The 23182-nt window shown below is 31.3% G+C and overlaps 1 protein-coding gene across 1 annotated transcript in view; it reads right to left on the bottom strand.

Annotated features, from left to right (window-relative positions):
* Positions 1-22952, bottom strand: part of LOC143074089 (fibrinogen-like protein A) — a 38571-nt gene extending 15619 nt beyond the window's left edge. Inside the window, exons 1-2 of the mRNA XM_076249637.1 lie at positions 22901-22952; positions 675-805 (exon numbers count right to left, since the gene is read on the bottom strand). Of these exons, the coding sequence (XP_076105752.1) occupies positions 675-805; positions 22901-22952 (183 nt within the window). The remainder of the gene's footprint in view (positions 1-674; positions 806-22900) is intronic.
* Between the last annotated feature and the right edge of the window lie 230 nt (positions 22953-23182).

The following is a 23182-nucleotide window of genomic DNA, read 5'->3' as shown; positions in this document are numbered from 1 at the left end:
TGTCATATAAAATTTTATTCCAAACTAATTAGTATCTACACCAGGCCGTATCGTTGTCAATAGGTGAAATATCAAATGAAATGATGAGTATTTGGGATAACTGTAGGTCCCTTGTTGAAAGATTCCTTTGAGTTTTTTTTTATATGACATTGTAATAGGAGGACACATTTGCCCTGTTGTTAAAGTAAAGAAAAACTTGTTATTTGTAATATAAAAACTCAAGGAGCCAGTACTCTCTAATATGCAATTAAAGGTATGTTTATGCCTTTATTAGATATACGACGAGGTTTTATGAGTGCCAATACGACAACTCTAAATCCAAGTTACAATATGTAAAATTAAATCTTAATGCTTGAAAATAGAATTTAACATAGAAAGGTTGATGTGTGTCATTTTAAGTTGAATGCTGGTATGCTGTTCACTGTTAGACCAGAACTGTTACCTGCAGTTACATTGTTTTCCTTCGGTTCTCTAAAAATAGTAATTTTTATTATATATTCATCTATTTATAAGTAAAGACAAGATCAACTATAAAGGGATTTGCTGGACAAAATGCATCACGTTGGCTAGTCATGGACTCAATGACTGACCAGCAGGATACACTTTATCATATAAACAATCTTATCTCTAATCCTGACTCCTATTGCACATGCGTCAATTGATTAGGAACTTACTGTCCAGCCACCATCTTCTGTATCCATTTCACAATAGACATCGACCTGAATGCACGGCGTTGGATGAATTGTGTAGACACCTGATCCAACGGAGCGTGGTATACCAGTACAGTCACGTGGTGGATACAAGTCTTCCGACAAGAAAATCAAAACAGTTTTATTGAAAAAAAAAAATAGCATATCATAAATTTTGATATTTGTTAATATCAACTACAAAAGAAATAAAAGGGTATATGTCAAAATGTGGCAGACGATACCAACATCACCTTTGAAACTTATTGTGATATTTTGAATGAGTGTTGATTCGTATGAAATATACTCCATGTATATCAGGAGATATTTACCCTTTCCACTCACTCTGTCATGCTCCGTTGGATGTTCATGTGATATCCTCAGTTATTCATGACTATTTGTATATGTATAAAAAGGTTGAGCAAAATTAATACCTCTCTACTTCTCTTTTAAACTACAGTTATTGACTGTTTTCTTTGACTGTCAAACTGATATTGACTAATTCAGTGTCTTTGATACGGATTGTCATTTTGGTTCAAACGTCCTTATCAAGTCTCAAAAGTAGACATTCGATCGACAGAAGAATTTGATTAATTAAACTTTAATTTTTGTAAAGCTTTTTAAGGTTGGAATTTTTTTTGGCCCTTTTAGGGTTCGATTTGTATTTTGAATTATATGCAAATTTACTTATTACTGTATTTTTGCAGTATTTTGTTATTCGTTTGTGTATATTGTTATTGATTTTTATTCATCCGGAGATGCCTGTTATTATCAATAAACCAAAAATGAGATACATTTACCGGGTTTACGCAACAAAACAGAATTTTCCATTCTCCATATTCTGTACAAACAGCAAATGGGCGTCCTATCATATCAAGTCCATCTTTACATTTAAAACTTATTCCAGTGCCGAGATTTCTATATAAATCAAATGTCGCTGAGCAAACAGCATTTTGTATTTCTGGCAGGTGTCCTTCACAGTCTGCAAAAAAGTAGGATGGGTTGTACATTAACTATCACGTGTATCAGCTGACAGCATAAAGGGCACTAACAGGAGTATGTTAAAGGTTACAGCTAACGCAATATATTGGAATTTTTACTGATCGTTAATCGTTTTATACATATTTGATTCCAAGAACGGTTTCCTAGATGGGAAAAAAGCCTTTTTATCTTTTTCATGAGTTTGTAGTTCACAAAATGAAATGAAGGCTTATCCTGCATGATAATCTGTGATAATTAAAGACAATTCCTCATTTTTAGCTAATGAGAAAGATAAGTTTTAATATTTGCTCAGAATTGTCACCCGATCCTATATTTGCACTGAATAAATATACATACACTTAAATATCTTAGATTTTGGTATTATGCTACTGGTATCTGGTTATAATAAAAGTCCGTTCAACTTTAGTTTTCCCTTTAACAAGGATTTCACAATTTGCAAAACATTGTTTGATAAATATTTGGATATTGATATTTTTGTATCGGCTGACTTTTAAGGCATCTATCGGTTCATATTCCATTAAAATTATATGTGTTGTACTCCAAGTAACTGTAATATGTAAAACATTTATCACAATAGTCTTTCATGTGACTGTTGTCTACCTTATCATACCAGTTTGTAAGTTTATAAAAGAGAGACAAAAGACAAAAAAAAAAAAAAAGGAATAAGCAAACTCGTAAATCGTAAAATAACTGACAAAAAACATGAAATTATGTTTATTTGAAATATTGTCTTGTGCAGTAAATTTTAAATGGCTATGGTATAATTTTTTGTGTTTTGTTGAAATTTATTTCATTTAAAAGGTCTCGTTAAAAGTAGTGATATCATGATTTGTTGGTAGTTCATGTTGCAGTATTGATTATATCAATAATAAAAATAACTCTTCAGAGAAACCGGATGATGTGGTATATTAGACATTCGTTTCGACTACATAAATAATCATTCAAATATTCAATTCAATTATCTTTGATTAAGACATTTATCTAGACTTACAAGCAGGAATACAAGTGAATCCTTTGTTTCCTGTGGCACAGTTGTGGTCTGCGCAAAACTCCCGCAAAAGACTGAAAGATCCAAATATCAAAGAATAAAACTACTACTTAAAACTAAACAAATTGAGAAAAGTGAATTAAAGGGGCACTAGCTACGAGATATATAAAAATCTAATTTATTATTTTTTTTGGTTCAATCATTAATGAATTGCAAAGAGTGAAATAATACTTAGCTTTTAGCAGACAGTATGGTTAAATTTTGGCAAAATAAGCTAAAAAACATTGATTATAATTTATTCACTTGCAAGTGAATAATTGGACCTCATTGAATCCGTATTCATGTGAACTTCAACTTAACCCCTTAAGATGGACAACACGTGAATTGTATGTGTAAAGTTTTTTAAAGGAAAAGAATGTCAACATTCAAAGTGAAACAAAGGTAAATCATTTGATTGACTGATTCGATCCACAAAAATTCACTCTTTTATAGGTAAAAACGATGATAAAAAATTATTTTTCTTCTATAATATGAAATTAAATAGACCTAGAAAAATCTGACAGCACGAGTTCGTTTAATATATTTATATCTATATGTATGTTTCCATCGCTTATATGGTCATTAGATGACTTTAGAGGTCAACTCGATAGTTAACAAGATGATGTCTAGACTAAAATACACATGAAACGAAGCTACGTTTTTTCATGCCCGTGCCATGTTAATTGTTTATTTTAGACTTTTAATAGTTTGGATAAATGTTTTACATTGTCATCAACCAAATATAAGAATTTGATTAACATTGGTGAACATGAATTTGACAGCTAGTACCCCTTTAATACATACCTTTTTGTGTTTTCACTAGTTATGCCAAGGCCAAATTGAAATTAACAAAATATGTCATATAAAATTAAACTTTTCTTTTATATTATGGAACTGAAGACAGCGGGAACTTAAGGTCACATGTTGTGCTGTGTGTTTAATATTCATTGTCTTTTTATGTACATATAATGATTAAATTGTTATTACATACAATCGTAACTACTAAAGTTATTGAAATAAAATTCATAAAACACGAACTGTGTTGCATTTAATGAGTTATTTTATTTCCAATAAAAACAACTCATCATATTGACAAGAAGGCGGACTTTATGTTAATATGAATTAAGGAAGAAATGTTATTGTCCTCAAACTTGATTCTTAAGAATATGAAAAGTATGAAAATATATTTCATTCAAAAATGTATGAATCTTTGGTTTGAATAACTTGACAGAAATTAAACTCCTTTTCGCAAATTCCTTGCTTCTATGGTACACTATATTTAAAAAAGTGTGAAATTAACATAAAAAACCTGATGAAAAATAGTACATAGAGCTCACAATGCTTTTGTTTGCCAAAATTTTTAATAAATAAAGGATTCCTTCTCGAAATTTATTTTACATGTGGACGAGGAACATTTCTCCGTTAGATGTTGATTGAAATATCTCCAGCAATTACCAACAAAGCATAAAAGTCATTCAAAGATTTTTGAAATAATTGTAACTTCATTAAAGTTCATTGTTTGACTGTCATTTTATCCAATTATTGTTTCTCGAACATTTTGGATAGTCATGTCAATCATGTTTTAATTATACACATATTTTTCCCATTTATTTAATGTTTTGTTCATTACATCTTTCAGAAATAATTTAAATATTGCAAACATTTCCACGGTTCTACAAAAATTATATGCTATTCCGGCACGAAGTACTTTGGTTGATGTTAAAGTGTGAGATGACATGGTTATATCTTCAGTCAATAATCGAAAGTACTTTTTGCGTCAATTCATTTTTAGTTCGTCCACGTTTATTCTATAAATAAAAGGACAAAAAAATATAGCTTGTACACTGTTCTTCTCTAACAGTGTGTCTGTATTTCACAAATAACTTATTCAGGATACAGCAAAAGTCTTGTTATAAATTTGCTATTTATTTGTATGCAATCTAACCTTGAACCAGGTTGAAATTTCACTCAAAATGCAACCATCTTCATGTACCAATGCTTGATCATTATCAATTATGTGTCCAACTGCGTCACATACTTTCCAGTTCTTTCGATAATTAATAGCAATACATTCTGATGTCAAGAAACATTCTTTGACACATTGCAACAAGCTGATATTTCTAATTCTACGTAGGACGTTTTTTTGGCTACTTTTGCCATGTTGTAACTGTCCACGGACGGTGCTGTCATTTGGATGCTGGCATTCAACATCGTCTTTGTCGCAAACATCTTCCAAAAATGACTCGCAATGTACAACAGAAGCTGCTTATATCAGCAAAACTACTGAGAGAGAGAATATAGCTTTCGTAATTTCCATATTGTAATTTTGTTTTATTAACAAATCTTGTTTAAAAAAGTTTTTTTTGAGGTAGTAGTAATTTGATAACTACTGCGGTCATGAAATTATTTCAGTTAATGCAAATATGTAAATAACATCAATAGACATGTTAATATTTCATTATCATATCATATATTATATACAACCAGATAGTCTTTTGATGGCTGTATGCATGATAAGAAGTCTTATCTCTGCGGACCAATATTACTTACATTTAAAGAAATGACTTGTAAATATATTAAGGGCTTTCGATTTTAATATTTAATAACTCATAATGTGCATGATAGATATTCAGTGAGTTGCATGGATGCATGGAAACGCTTGTTAAAAATAACGATTATTATAGCTAACTTATACCATAACATTCATTTCTTAAACTTTGTCATAACAAACAAGTAAACCTTGTCAATTATTTTATCAAGCTAAAATATCGAACAGGCCAGAATATTGTTAAGGACAAATCTCATACATGTTCAAGAATTCCATTTATTTCAAATAAAATTACAGAATACTAAAAATTATTATTCGAGCGTCATTGATCATTCGTAGACGAAAAGCGTGTATGGGGCACAGAATTATCAGCTTGTTAACATTGATGATTTTGTCTCAGAATACCAATAAAATTAGAAACGTGAATTAAAGTAGGGGTAATCATGACCATAACAACGATAAATAAGTATTACATACTTAATAATTCAATTACCAAACATTTGTATACCAGTGATAAATTTGACCATGAACATTGAACTTTCAGTTTTGAACGTTTGAGATTAAATTAAGGGAATTCAGAAGAGATCAGAGATACTAATTTGTTTACAGCCTTCTTGTTTTGCAATAGGAAAATAAGTAAATATTATTATTAGTGATTACAACTCAGACGTCGAAAAAGGTCGGTATTTTAGACAGTTTTGTAGAATACAGACGTGCACATTTTTTCGTAAACGAGATAATTGCCTCCTAAACTGATATATAGATAAAACAATAAGAAAATATGTATTGAATATAAGTGTAGTCGAATAAATGAGAGTTACTTCTTAAGGAGGTACTTAGGTGAGGTTTTAGAATTTGTGTCAAATTTTTGGACTCCTTGGTGTTTTTCCATACAAAACAAGGTAAAATATTTTGCCCCATAACACCCATTTATTTTTTCATATAGGACTAAATAGCTCAAGAAAAGTCATTTACCAAAATTTTAAACGATTCTTAATTTTCTTTCTTTTGTTTTGGGACCCAAATAATAGCAATGCAAACATTAGGTAAAAGTCCGAGTCAACCTTTTCCCGCCATATTTTAAAACTCAAATATCTCGAAAAGGAGGGCCATGACCTATCAATATTTTTAGCATATTTTTATCCTTAAATAATGCTCTACCTGCTTATAGTATCAATTTTGATTTCTCGATTTATTTATTTTCTCCTAACCTCACCTAAGTACATCCGTAAGTACCAACTATTGATAAATTAATAAACACTGCATGAAAAACATTTAAAAATTACTCAGACAAACGTTCCTGCGTATTGATAATTCACTGTATTTCAAATGTTTTGGTATGAGCGTTCCTATTGAATGTAAATCGAGGAAAGCGCTTCAGACACACGACATTTATACAGTGTGTGTTTTCTTTTGCTATCCATGGCTTCATACCGCAGTAGGTCCCGACGATACAGCACATAATTGTTGACACAGAGTAAGTTGATTCAATGAGAATAATTATTCATGTAAATGCAGAGTTAAGTTATAAATATAACGAAATCATAACGAAATCAAAATGACAAAAAGGTTGGATGTTGTTCAAAACTTGATTTTTATAAGAGAAGTAGCTTTTAGATATGCAGACATGCACTTAAGTTTGGTAGGTAGCAACTGAGCTGTCTGTTAGTAAGATACCTTAAGTCCCATTTTTATTTAATATAAATAACATTATTTGGTCAATTCAATTGTTAAGAAACGTAAAGAATTATAACTTTAAGATATTTTAAAGTTAAAATCAGGGGATTCAAAAGACCTAAGAGGGATAATTTTCGACGACATTCGGGGAAGCTGGGGGAAAAAGCATACCTATAACAGTAATCAAAGTTAAAGAAACCACCCAACTAGCTTGTTATAAACATGATGCTGAATCATTAATACCGTCGGAAACACAAAACAAAAAAGAGTAAAGGGATAATCTTGCCAGCTATATATGACAAAAACAAATTTATGTTTTCTAAAACTCTTATTACCGAAACCGTTATAACGTTCCATTTTTTAATGCTTGAGGAGAATAGTTTTTAGAAATATCTGGCATTAACATTAATTTGTTTATTTAAGCACAGATAAAATCATCGAAAACTATACTAGAAATAGCTTTCTGTACAAAACAAAGGTTGAAAGGTGTCCAAAGAAATTTTTGATGGAGTTGGTCATTTCCAAAAACTGTAGTTAACGCGGGTATGTGTTTTGAAGAAAGTAAAATAAAAAAAAAAATACTGAACTTTAAGGAAAACTCAAAACGGAAAGTCCCTAATCAAATGGCAAAATGAAATGAAAAAAAATCCAACAACAACTGACAAATTCCTGACTTGGTACAGGCATTTTCAAACGTAGGAAATGGTTGATTAAACCTGGTTTTATAGCGCCAAACCTCTCACTTGTACGACAGTCGCATTTAATTCCTTCCGGAGCGCTTGATATCACCCCCTGTTTTTGGTTGGGGCGTTTTGCATAGTTTTTAGTTTTCTATGTTGTTTCCTGTGTACTATTATCATGAATATGTGTGTGTTTTTCTTATTTGCGATTGTCTAGGCCTATTAGTATCTTTCACTCCTCTTTTAAAAAGAATGTCGTGTGAGTTTTGAAATAATCTTAACATGTGTTGTGCGTACAAATGTTGCATTAATACGCTTTTCATTATCTATCAGCAGAACAACCCATTAATTTGATCCGCTAAGAAATGATGAAAGCTATTAGTTTTAATGTTGATGGGAATTAAAGATATCGTTCTGTTTTTCTTTGATTCCAATGCTCCTTTCTTTGTTAATAACCATCGCTTTGCTCATTTGTAGTGGAAGATATATTGTAGGAAAGGAATCCAATGAAACATTAGGTACATGGGTCAAAGTTGGTTCCACTGTAACAAGAATTTTTAAATTTGTAAAAATGTTTCGCGGAATTTGTAAAGAATAACTCTGATTCAAACAAAAGATTCTCTGAAACTGATATTACCAAGATGCTTGATTTCCTGATTGACAAATATTTGTTACGTTCGGAGGACGTGTTTTATCAACAGACTGTCGGCATTCCAATGGGAACAAACTGTGCCCCTCTGCTTGCCGACTTGTTTCTTTATTATTATGAGGCTAACTTCATGCAGGAACTTCTTAAGAGGAAAGATAAGAAGTTAGCAATATCCTTTAACTCTACTTTCCGCTATATAGATGATGTTCTTTCACTAAATAATTCAAAATTTGGTGACTATGTGGAACGCATCTATTCAATCGAACTAGAGATAAAGGATACTGCAGATACAGTTAAGTCGGCCTCATATCTTGACTTACATCTAGAAATTGACAATGAGGGTTGGTTGAAAAAAAAAATTTACGACAAAAGAGATAATTTCAGCTTTCCAATTGTGAACTTTCCATTTCTAAGTAGCAACATTCCAGCAGCAACTGCATACGGAGTATATATCTCCCAATTGATACGATATTCCCGTGCTTGCATTTTCAATCATAATTGTCTTGATAGAGAGTTGCTGCTCACAAGGAAGCTATTAAACCAAGAGTTTCAAATGGTGAAGTTGAAATCATCCCTTCGTAAATTTTATGGACGCAATCACGAGTTTGTTGACCGTTATAGAATAACCGTTTCACAAATGATATCGGATATGTTCCTTACGTCGTAACTACAATCCCCTTCCCTTACATGAATGTGACCTACCGAATTAAGACTTTTTACCGGATTTGTTATCACATAAGCAACACGACGGGTGCCACATTTGGAGCAGGATCTGCTTACCCGTCCGGAGCCCCTGAGATCACCCCTAGTTTTTGGTGGGGTTCGTGTTGTTTATTCTTTAGTTTTCTATGTTGTGTCATGTGTACTATTGTTTGTCTGTTTGTCTTTTTTCATTTTTAGCCATGGCGTTGTCAGTTTGTTTTAGATTTATGAGTTTGACTGTCCCTTTGGTATCTTTCGTCCCTCTTTTTTTAAATGAATTTGCAACGAAATTCGTACACTTGGAAGTTATTATTTTGTGGGTCAATCGATCGATCAAAGTCTGAAGCCGACGATATAAAAATAATTTCATGAGAGGGTAACTTATACTTACCTTGTCGAACTGGAAAAAAATATAGGTGTAGAAGATAAAGAATAAGGATTTGTTTCACTTGTATTTGTGTCATAGTTTGAGAAAGGTAGGATTTAGTTCAGAATGTTCTAGCCCGAATAAAAAAACAAACTACATTTTTAACATGATGTTCGAGTTTTTACTTGTCCCTATGACAACAGTTCTTGAATGACACTTTTTGAAGTATACTATACTTTTTTACATATGTATTTATTCCAGTAATGGGATAATACAAAAAAATGCATGGATTTTATCATTTTTTATTAAAAATAAAAATAAATAGAAAACACTAGCAGAAAGTGGACATCTTAAAGGGAAACTCCGCAAAAAAATTGATATTATGTCCATTCTGTATAAAAATGCTCAAATTCATAAATATTAAAGTTTTATTCTGCTAGACAAGAGATTACCATCGATTTTAAATTAAGAGTATCAATTCTCTGCGTGTCGCCATTTTGACCATCCTTTCCGTTTTTAACCACGATATGTCTATGAACCACAAAGGACCAAAACCACAGTAGCCTAATGTAGTCGTAATCGCGTGTCTAGTACGGTTATTTTATCCAACTAACTAACTTGATACGGAAAATGTGTTTTTTTAAGTAACCGAGGTCTGTCGATTTTAACTGTTTATATGGGAATTGGTGAAACAGTTATAGTTCAAAGTCATAAATGAGCATAAATAAGTGTTCCGTGAAAATTGTTTTCGAAAATCTAATTTGTTCATAGTTCTTTTATGTAATAAACTTATTTAAATAAATTCGAACCTTTTCTTGTCTGATCACCAGCATGGCTAAAGGTATTACTCCCAAATGTATTGTGAGGTTACACGTTCAGGTATTAAAGCGATTTCCTGTCGGACTTGCAAGTTCATGCATCGTTTCACTTCTGAGGGTATTGATCAGTGTACACGACTGATAACTTGAAACTTTCCATTTTGAACTATCAGGTGTATAATATACATCTCTGTCTTGCGTGTCCGATAGTGATATACTAGTCATTACTTCTCATACGCTTGTTTATAAAAAAAAAATATTTCTGGTGTAAAGAATATTATTTACAAAAATAAAAAGATTTGATAAAATAAAAATCTGTTTACACATGTTTTCCAAGGGGAAATTAGGGGAAATGTAAGTACTCGTTGTCAAAAGTGAAGGACAGTTTGAAACATACAAGAAATATTCATTTAACAAAAATATACGCACTTGTCGACCATTTGTTTATACGCCTGGATAGAAAGTTACGGAACTATAGATAGTTGCAATTACAAATTATATACATTTTTACATTGAATATAAGAAAGAAACATGCATTTTGTTTAATTTGGGTTAAAAGTTTTGTAAATAGACTAGTCCTCGTATGACAACAGTATGTTATCATGGGATGTCGATGGACGAAGAAGAAGAGAACCAATATGAATTTAATACAGGTCGATATTTAACTTGCTTTGGTTCATCGAAGTTATGGACATCACAAATTTCTATTTCAATAAGATTGCTGTCGAACAAAGGAAGGAATTCGTCATCACAATTGTTGAATGTATAATAATGTGAACATGGTTTTGAAAGTACATTATGTCAAATTTCCTGTGCCGACATGCATGTTATGTATGCCACTGGACGAACAATAATTGTCCCCAAGGGATGTGAATATTTTGCTGGAAAACTATTGAATATCAAAGTTTCAAATTAATTTCGGGATTTATTTTCTTTCTTGGTATTCAATAACAGAAAAAAGAATAAACTGATTGTCCGCTACATAGGGGTATTCTTGCCAGATAAAAGACTTATAGTTATATTATATAATAGGGAAATATGACATTAAATTGGTTCTGTCTTTTGTTTTAAACATCGTTAAAAAGATGTGTGTCTAAGGTGAACGACACGAGAACCCTGTGATACTAGTACGAGAGTATAGCATGTAAACATTCCTTCTCAATAATAATATGGTTGTATTGGAAATCTTTTCATACAGATTTACAACTCATGGTCCGATATGCATGTAATATTTGCCGCATGACGCCCATAGTTCTTTCTACCATCATCATCTTATTCTTTGATATTGCTGTAAACATCGATGGTTCACACCCAAACAAAATGGGAGTATTGTACCTTGAGAACTTTTCCGTGTTATACACTTGTGGAACTTTATATATAGACAAAATTTCGGTATTGAAATGAATCTACATCTCACAAACAAGATTTTTAAATAACGATTTTGAGTAATCACCTACCAAACCAATATAAACATATGGCAAGATATAACAATGCAGGAATTTAGTTTTCGTCAGACGCAAGAAGTTAACTCATCACTATCATAAACGTATACGTATATGCATGCAGTTTCAAATATCAAGAACAAGCGGTCGATGTCGATAGTCCGTTTTCTAACTGTTCAGAGTTAGACATGTTACTTGTTCATTCTTGGAAGCCTTCATATTCCCCGTCCGACGATGGAAACTCTTTCTGATTGTGTTGACTAAATGCTTGTATGGTAATTCTGTCGTTTATCTGTACAAGTGGTTGCATGTCTTCTCCTTTCCCAACAAACAAACTAACGAAACGCTACTATTCTGCTTTTTCTGGAGCTCATCCTCGATGGCGCTTATACGTCAGGAAACTTACATGTATGCTAATTATGATTGTTTCAAGAACAACGATGTAGGGACGAACTATTCTAAATTCGTCAATATCAGTTATGCATTACTAAAATATAAGTATTACTACAGCTACTGTATTACTTATTTGGATTAATGGCGGCTGTCATGTTCAACATTGCACAAATATTATCATAGAATTTAAAAACAAATGTAAAAAAATCCTCAAACAAAATAATGTATTAGCTTAGATGTATTATATTGTATGTATATCCATTGATGAGATAAACGATAATTGGTATTTTTTTCACAAATAGCTCGTGTAAATGATTGTCCAATGAATTTAATTATGTAAGAATGAAATGTTAAAAAGAAACTAAAAAAAATCATGCATGTTGTATGTTGTATATTTTTATTTCAATTGAAAACTTTAAAATTGCGATAGTTTTACGATTCTTAGCATTTAAACACAGTCAGATTTGAATACATGTTAAGAAATTCCGGTAAAGTATATCAAACAGATGTGCAATGATATATCCTTATCAAATTGGATAATATTGCATTTAGTTTTTATTAAAGATTAAAAGTTTTATTTTTTACTTCATCTTTGAATCTTTACGTTAATTGCCGATAAGAAAGTAATAAAAAAATGTTTCCTTTTACTTTTATACACTTTCGGAATTACGAATCTGAATTTTATTTTCAATTAATTTACACAATTTAATTATCGTATCTTTATTATCATCGTGTATTAAATCTTAGTGTATTAAATACGGCATATTCTTTTGATCCTTTGTTTATCCTTTCCAAATAACAACATTCATACCTGACTGTGTACGCTTGAACTCACACCTGTGGTTAAATAGCTACAAGGTAAACGAATTGACTTCAAGCCGAGAAATATACAGTGACCTTAATTTACAAAATAATATACACACTTTGCTCACACATAAGTTGCATTGAAATGATTATCAAAATAATAACGGTAAATAGAACGGAAATATTTTCAGTTCAATATCAGTAAAAATGTTCATTAGATATTTTATGAAAAAATCTCAACAATAATTAATGAAATTTATTCGAAAATATTTACTAGAGATAATTTTATAGGAGTTTAATTCTATCAATACAAAACGGTATACGCATATTCATTTTCGTTCATTCTTCTATTGTAGTTAATAACTACGACCATTCGTCAGCTGTGCGCTTTTAATTACGTATATTGTCGATAAGCTATCAGAGTTAAACACATTTTATTTTTTCCCAGAATTCAACACATCGGGCTAAAACGTCACAACCCACTCGAGAATTTCAACCCAAAAAAGTTACAAAGCCTTGATTTTCTCCGTTATTAGAAGGAATATAAATTTAAAACTTTGCAAATGTGTTTTTTATGTTAAGATGAACACAATTAGATGATAAGTAAAAACTCGCGAAATTTCCCTTTAATGGTATATAAATAAAGGCAACAGTAGTATACCGCTGTTCAAAAATCGTAAATCTATGGACAAAAAACAAAATCGGGGAAAACAAACTAAAACTGAGGGAAACGCATTAAATATAAGAGGAGAACAACAACACAACATCAACATTTATTACTGTAGATAAACGATTTAAAACTCTGAGAATCAAAGAAATATTAACTTCGTGAACGCATGTATCATGTTTATGTACAGGCAGTAATATAGTACTGTATCAATAATTTTCAAATAAAATAGGTATGATCAATAAACATTGAGAGCAGCTACTTAATTCATACCAAAAGTTTATAAATAATTATCACAATCTGTAAATTTAAAAAAAAATATGTAATCATATCTTTAAAATCATTTGAAGACGAAAATTGTCCTTTTCACGTCTTCCGTATGATAGTTTAGAAAATTAAACGTGAGAACATTAAAACAATAGGCTATGACTGTTTCTAACAAAAGTATGTTTTATAACGCTGGTCGTTCACAATTTCTTTATCATTAGTTTTGATGATTTTAAAGAATAATGATATCCTTTCCATCCTAGCCATACGACTCCATCAGCAAAAGAGCTTGTTTCCCCTGACAAGTAAGCTCCATTAAGATTGGAATGGTGACATTCTCGATACCACCATGCTCCTTTATACAGAACAGCACAGCTGAATGCATAATTGTCATCATTGTCTCTGTCGTACGTAGAAAACATACTTCCGCTATGGTATTGAAGACTGTCTCCTAGATAAATAAACACAGTATGATAGTTCAGTATGTTTTGTTCGTTTTTTCATTCATACAGTAATCAATTAAAATTAACACATTTTTGTAAAAAGGATTTTGTTAGAATTAAGCAAAGGTGAAACTCACTGTTGCAATGACGTAATACAAATCAATTATGATGGCAAAACAGAGTTCCATAACTGGGATAAAAGTGTTGGTCTGTACCATGATTCCATTGATATTGCATGTATTACATCTTGTTTTAATATACAATCTGAATGCCAGTTATCCGAACAGGTATAGAATGAAACTAGTACCCAAATAAATGAGTTTTCTAATGTCTATTGAATAACAAGTATGCCAACGACCGTCGAAAAAATCATTCTGCCATGTCTACAAAGTACGGACACCAAAAACAGATTTAAAGTAAACTCATGTAGTTAAAATAGTCTTATCAAGTATTTAAACAACAAAAACTTGTTCAATATAAACTCACGTGGATAAAAGTAGTATATTCATGTTTAAATATCACAAACTTGTTTAAAGACCGAGGATGACCTAGAAAATTTTACGCCCTTACAGCATCTGACTTCAAGCTTGGCAATTGTCATTAATAAAAGCATTTTTTTAAATCTTGAAACATGTTTTTAGTATTGTTAAAGCTCGCAACATAACATATATCTTTGGCTAACACACAATTATCAGGGAGGGTTTAAATTGTAGATTTCCGTATAACACCTAGGAGAAGTTTTTCAGCAATTGATATTGAAATAATTATCCGTTTAGGTTCGTAGTTTGTAATCAGGATGGCATTTCTAGTGGTTATTATCATAATGTTCCACAATATTTTTAGATTATCGTTGATCATCTCAACGAGATTGATTTTCTCGCTTGAGCTGGTACAGCGAAGGCGAGAAAAGCAATCGAGTTGAGATGACAAATGATAATCTGTCTATCGGTATTTTACCTTTGACGAGGTTGTCAATTTCATTAGCAACGCCATATGCCTTCTTAGTTTTTAGCGATAATTGTCCATCTCAAGCAAGTAGCATGATATGAAAATTTATCAAAAAAAAAAATATCAAAGGAAAAATGCACAAACTAGCAATAATTAGCAATACATCCTTTAATTCCTTTGGATTTTCCTCACAATTTCTATCGGCCCAATGAAAACGTGTGGCAACTGATTCCACCTTGTCCTCTAGTTGTGCAGATCAGGACTTTCCTTTTTAACATATTGGCCCCGCAGATTCTCTTTCCATTGCAACTTTAGTCTTTTAAATGGCCTGGCATGGATCATTCTGATTTGTTGTAATTGCCTTTTACCATCTTGTTAATACTCAAATTTCGGTCATGCGAATGAACATTTACTTGAACATTTACTTGAACATCTTGCTCATCCAAGTAATGGTAGATCCGTTGGGTATTGAAGTTCAATAAGATGATTGTATCTTCGAAATATGCATTGTTGTGTTTGTTTGTCGATATGCCAAATTTTTGCAGTATTAGCAAATCTGTTGTAGTTCACTGGTAACATTCCACTACAAATATATCCATAAAATGTCTTCAAGTTTGTTTGCTAGGTATTCACCGTTAGGTAAATAAGAAGACGATGACAATGAAATAGAATCATGATCAGTGTCACCATTTAATTTAGTTTAAAATAGTTTTTAACCCTGATTCGTTTTTTCTCAATCGATTTATAACCTTTGGACAGCGGTATACTACTGTTGCCTTTATTTTCTACAACTTTGATGACTTTGTTCGCCACCTGTATGTAGGTATTTAAATTTAACGTTGTCAAAGACTTTCAGGATTGTCTACTGTGGTCAAAAAGAAAACAGTTTAAGAACTTCTCCAAGATATCAGCATTATATACAAGGTGATTTAGTTGCTGCGCAACTATAGTCCGACCTTTTTGTAATCTTGAAAGTATTAATTGCTTTTTACTGTCATCTCCAGGAACCAGCAAGTGAATGATACTAAAAGTGACTAATGTAACGTGACATTATACATCCTGAAGATTAATCTTCTTGATCTTTATGCAAACAGTTGACTAACACATGTTGAACCATGGCAGGGGATTGTTTTTATCTACAAATCTTACTTATCATATTATGGATATGATAATTTAACAATTACATTATAGCAGTGGAATTATAGGGAGTGGGGCTGTAAGAATTGAACAAAATTCATAATAAAGCGTAAAGAAACATGCACTGTCCTACATGATCATGATGATAGTCTCCCTTTATTTGAAAGTGGATTATAAAGGAGTACTGAACATAATTTTCAAAGCGTTTCAGACGCAACCTGTCATAAAAGTATTTTAAATATGTTTTAAACATATTCATCATGTCAGTTTTTATTTCGTATGTAAAATCGTTTAGTGTAAAACATAAAATATAAATGATATCTCTCTTGTAGGTACCTCATTATAATATGAGGTGTACAATTAAAACATTGGGAATTTGATATCCAAGGTATTTCGTCCTTTGCTTTGGAGGTAAATTGTTTTTTATTGCTACATTTTGATGAAAGGTCAAGTTGTGTAAATTAGATAGCATAAAGTTTACACTTGAAAAAATGGATAACATAGCATTTCTTGTCACTGAAGAACAAAAGTTTACAGTTTATTTAAATATTACAATTGATATGTAAATTTAGTAGATTGTGTCAATGAGGTTGCACATGTTACATTGTTACAACTATGTCCACACGAACTGGTGACATTGCACTTGAGGAGAGAGGAGATGTAATTGAAGAAAACCAATTGATCATAGAACAAGGCCAATAATGTGAGGAATGTGTCTTTTATTTTTGCAAACCTTGCATTACTAGTTAAAACATTAGATTAATGTGGTGGGAAAGTGAACTTCAAGGGAGACATCAAAGAAATCAAAGAAATCAAAGTTTGCGAAAAAACAAGTACAAATATTTCTGGACAATGATGTTTCAGGATGACAGATATTTAATGCGATATAGGCTGCTCTTGCAAGAGACCCTAAATTCAAAACTACACTTGGCATAAAAGAGATATAATGCCTAATTGTTTCCTAAAACATGTAGGAGGATGGCATCCAAATTCAGAAAATCTTACGTATATAGACCACCTCTGGGTATTGTAACATAAATTACTAAATTACATAAATATCAAAGTAACATTTGTTTGGTATTTAACATTTATTTTTAAAACATAACTTGGCACAACAGATTAAAACACTGTCAATATTCTGACATTTTGAAAGAATAATATAATTAATTGATCCCCTGCAATGTATTAGTAGATTCTCAATTCACAAAAGCATTCTTTAGATTAAAGATAATAAAGCCACATGTATCATGCTTCTTCCGTTGTAAAACATAACAGAAAGTTGTTGTAATGGATATCTCCTCCTCCTTGTCAATCACAGGAATTTGAATTTGAAAAATAGCTGTGCTTCAAGATTTTAATTGAAAATATCTTTATTGTGAGTTATTTCTTGTTCTCACATTTTGGCCTTATCTAACCATTATTTATGTTCTGACATCTGTTGAAAAGTAAAGAAAATAAATAAAAAAGTAATTAATTTTGTTAAATGCTTCTCACTTCTTAACCCTGTCAAATATTTGAATAAAATCATATTTTATAAAAAAAAATCCGGCATCAATTATACTTAAGGTAGCAATACACAGTTAGGAGTTTAGTTTCGCATTTTGGCCCCAGTGGATTTTTCAAATAGGAAAGTTATTGTGTAATAAACAGACAGCTGAGTGCTAATTTAGCCTTCAAAGATGGTTTATAAGAGCAACAAGATTATTTTTGACATGTTTTGTCGGCTTTTTTCTGTTTGACAATCCGTATTTTCATAGCTAGACCAGCCATCGGTCCAGCAATTAATGTAATGTTTACAAACACTTTTTTTCTACACGCAGTTTTTGACGCAATTTTACAAAAAAATGAGATGAAAGACATATGATTTTCATAGGATTTGCTGAATGTACACATTTTCAGGAAAGATATTACTTGAAGCGATTGAAATTCTACTTTTAGAAAAATTTCGGGGAATTATGTCACATCTTTCCCTCCTTTTTGCAATATTTTATAACAAATAAATGCAGATTGTTGCCATGGATACACTCAAAAGAAATTATATTTTACCAGTTTGTATACTGGATATAAAATCTATGGAAGATTCTGATTAAATACATATGCACATATATGACACAAACAGTAAGCTTAATATTGCAAGAAAGCAATGAAAAGGGGATGGTAAAATTTATAAGGGCAAATTTTAATATTTTTTTCCTAACTATTTTTTGCTACCTAAGGGCATATGATACAGTTACAGGGGAGTTATAACGTTGCTTACGTAAATTGTTATTTTCGAGACGTCAAACTATGACTAATCGGGAAAAGATTCAGTTTTTGACTGATTTTTATATCATTCAAACTTATTCAACTTGAAAACGAGTTCATGGACCCCTCCTTTTTAAAATACAATTTGGTTTGATTACGTGAGAAGATTATGTGTGCCAATTGTCATGAAAACGTAAATAGTGCATTTGTTTTTAAATTTGATAAATATACAGCAAAAAAATGATGTTTTTTTCTACATTCATCAACATTTGATAAATACGAGTTATTTCTGAATAAAAAAATTATACTTATCAAATACATAAATTACAAATGATTTAACAAAAAACAATTTGTGTTTATCTTTTAAAACAAAAAAGTTATGTCTTTCTTTCGAAAGGGAAAATACGGCCACAAATCCGAATTTTGAGCAAATATACATAATTTCGACCTCATTTTACTCCAAAATTAGCACATGAAAGTATATTTTTTATTACATATTTGATTTAATCAGGTAAAAAATAGTCTAGATGGAAATTTTTATCAAAATGTAAATACGGGATCAAAACTGTATCGTATGCCCTTAACACAGTGAATTGGTACATTTAAAAAAAATATAAACTGTAGATTCATTTCTTTTCGTGGATATCATTTTTTGTGTATTAGGGAAAACATGCAAATTTGTGGATATTTAAATTGTTGTTTATCCAAAGTCTGCATACAAGACTATATAAAACTTGTTAATCGTTTAATTTCGTGGTTCAAGTGAACCAGGGAAATCTAGGAAAATGGGTATCCAACGAGTAACAATAAATCCACAGGTTTTATCTATATGTATAGAAACTCAAGAACATATCTCGATCTAAATCAGAAGTTATACATATATTGTCAAGAACTACAGGGTCACCATGAGAACCAAAAAGAAATAAATTACCCTGACAAAGTGTATAAATATTTCAAACAAGAAAAACATGTTTTAATTTAGGTACAATCAAGGAAAATACAACACAAAAACGATAGATAGCACGAACAACAATAACTGAATATAAACAGGCTCCCGCATTCAAACTTGCACATTAAAAATGCAGGCTCCCAATTAACCCCATAACATGGGAAAACACAACATCAGAAAAAAGTATAACCAGAGGATCAAAAGAGTCTGTGTCATTTAGCTAGGTTTATTTTCAAATATTGTCCAGCCGATATGTACTTTAAATCATAACATTCAATAGAATAGGTAATAACACAAATATTTGCTTAAAGTCGTCATTTGAAGACAAGAAATAAATAACGAGCGAACTGAAAATCTTTCAGTTAAAAAAGGCAATAACTGAAAGACGAATTCTGCTTTTTAAAGTTTCTTTTTATCTAATATTTTTTTCAACAGTGAATAGTCAAAAACACAAAAACAGCGTAAAAACAAATCATCATTTGAGGGCAAAAACTCCAATTAAAACTCGACTGATTATTTGAGACAAGTGGCTTTAATTGTAGATCTGGTCTTGCTGACCTTTAATTTAAAAAAAAATCTTTCTGTCTATCTTAAAAATATTTAAAAAGGGATAAAATTCATCTTATATGGGCAATTACTCTCACAGAAGTCATCAGACAGTAGATTTTAACATTCTTTATAATCGTCCCGTGTGAGTTTACTCTATCTGAGCTTTGTACATTAGAAATAATATTCTTAAGTATATAAATTATTTCAGATTTTTTTTTACCAGACTACAAAAGTTAAAAGAATGAATGAGATTCACCAGCAGTTCCTTCGTAGCCGCTAACTTCCAATTTATAGTATGTTGAGACGTCTCCAATGTAGAATCTAGTGTATTCAGCCCAAGCGGTATTTCTTTCAAAATCCTCTAGCTCTACTCGTAGTTGATAATTACCAGTTGCGACTATTGAATGAATTTTTGCATTTCCTGAAAATTATTATAAATGACTCGATCATATGTCTACATGCTAATATCCGTAATTTATCGGATAATAAGAGGGCATTTTGTAGCTCGTATGGAAATATTTGAACTCGGCGCTTAACATTGGTCGTGAGAAACTGAATTAAGATAGTCCGTTTTACTTGAAAGCTTACAATAAATTTATTTTTGAGAATAAGTGATAAAAGCATATCAATAATTTACAATACTACAACCGTTAAAAATATGAGTATCATCCTCAGTAACTACGTTACTGAAGAAATTTCTAGTTTAATCGTGTTAACTCACTTTAATTATGATGATTGAACACATTATTATTTAAGAAGAAAATAAGCACAAGTGAGTAAACTAATCACACTATATATTTGACAAATACAGCACATTTTGACGATTTCATGTTATCCTTAAAGTTACATCTATCCTTTTGTATTGAATAGTAGATAACAGTTATTTTAAAGGAGCACATTGTTTTGTTTATCCGGCCTACCCAATCACAAAGGAGTTTAAGTAAACGGCCGAGTTAGAATATTTCTTTTTAAAAGCTCAAAATGTCTTTATTACATATAACATAACTCGAATAAAAAAGAATAAAAAGTACTTTCGTGTTGATATAGATTATACAAATTGTCAATTAACCTTTTTTTGTAATTATATCGTTTGCTTTTGGCATGATATTGTCGCTCTTTATCCGAACCTATTGAAAATTTTAATTTGAATGTACCTAGCCAGAAATTATGTGTAAGATTCCCAAATCCTTCTTCGTAAGCTTTCCATCCTCTGTAAAAGTCTGTACTGCCGTCTAATCTCCTTTGAATTACCTAGGAATAATAAACTCAATTAAAATATTTGTAAATAGAATTTGAATGACGAAAAAGGTAGTGCATGTTGAAGAAACTATGTTCCTATAGAACTAAAACCAAGCTCAATACATTTCTAACAGGATATATTCATTTAACCAAATTTTATCTTTATTCAAATCTTAAACAAGCCTTTAAATGTCAAATGATTACAAATTACTTTTGTGGCCCGACTATTTACGGCCCAAAGACAATAATAAAGCTTTCTGCAAATTTTCAATACACCGAAATGCTGTCTATATAAAAGGAAGATGTGGTTTTATTGCCAATGGGACAACTCTCCACAAGAGACCAAAAGGCTTTGTTTATATAAATTAATGACAAATACATGTTATAAAATTGATGAAACAGGATCACATTTCTAGATATGCTTCACATAGAATTTTAAAGTCAGTGATGTATAAAACCTTGCATACACGTATAGCTAATTGACCAAAAGATAGAATGAATAGATCTTGCCAGGATAACATTTGTCAGAAGGAGCTGGATTTTTGTTTTGTAATTATTATTCAATTTATGAAAGAGCAATCATAAGAAGGTCTAAGGGTGTTATTATAATAGTGTTATTGCCACCGCTCTGACTACGAAATTCGGATAGAGAATTTATTTTTAACAAATGGTAAACTTTTATTATTTACTATTTTTAGTGAATTCACTAACTTACATAAAAGACAAGTGTCTAACGCTGTAAAATTTTTAAACGGCCAATTTCAATATACTTTTGTTAATGTAAATAAGCAAAACCCGACCCAGATTGATAAGATTAACAAATGGAAATTGACAGCCTAGCACTATACGTTTAAATCTGGATTTAACAATTTTACTCGCATCTATAATTTTATCTTACCTCCTATACATTTCTAGGAATGTGATTGGTTAAAAGCGTCCGCATGCAGACAATGTATATTTAATATTAGGTTAGTAGGGAGGCGGGGCTTATTTCATACACGGTTAGAAGTGGTGTTATGTCCCTTTATAAAAACAAAAAGGAACTGAGAAAAATCTTAAAAGTTTCAACAAACGAAGAAATGATTAAGACTGACATAAATTCATTAAACACATTTAAACCTAGCAAGTTGTTATCGTTGGCTATAACTGTTCTTGTAGAATCAATGGAATAAGTTTCTTAATGCTAACAGTATTGAAGACTGGCTTGCTCAATTTGACAGATCACAAGTCTAAATTTTACACGTAAAGATAGTCGGTAAGATAAATTCGTTACATAGTGTGCTAGTGACGTAATACGGTATATATGGGGACTTTTTTTTTTATAGTGTACTGTTACACCACTCTCCCAGGTTAGGGATGATTGTGTCCTCTTGAGTATGTTCACCACCGCTGAAACTTTTTTTCTATATTCCAAGCCATTTACGTGTTATTTATTTGCAGCATTGGTTGCTGTGTGTCATTTTATCTTGTATATTAACATTTGGTCACTTTTAAAACCCGTACGGTGACCTGCAATTACATCTATTTTCTACGGTCCTCTACAAAAAGTCCTCTCACTGCCAATTTGTATCCATATCTCTGTAAGCAAAGACAAGATGTGGATTAAGATGATTTAAAGGGCAACGTGAATCACCCAAGCTAGGCATTGACTCAGTGACTGACCGGCACGATTCACTTTATCATATTTATCATCTGATGTATAATCTTGAGTCATACTGCGCATGAGTCAGTTTATTAGGAACTTACTGTCCAGCCACCATCTTCTGTATCCATTTCACAATAGACATCGAACTTAACAGACGTCGTTGGGTGAATTTTGTAGACACCAGATCCAGCGCGGCGTGGTATACCAGTACAGTCACGTGGTGGGTATAAGGCTATGAAAAATAATCAAAACAGATACAAGGAATGAATTAGCATATCGTCATTTATAATATCTACTAA

The sequence above is a fragment of the Mytilus galloprovincialis genome, chromosome 5, assembly GCF_965363235.1.
Source record: "Mytilus galloprovincialis chromosome 5, xbMytGall1.hap1.1, whole genome shotgun sequence".
Lineage (NCBI taxonomy): Eukaryota > Metazoa > Mollusca > Bivalvia > Mytilida > Mytilidae > Mytilus > Mytilus galloprovincialis.
This window is presented reverse-complemented; position numbering and strand designations above follow the sequence as displayed.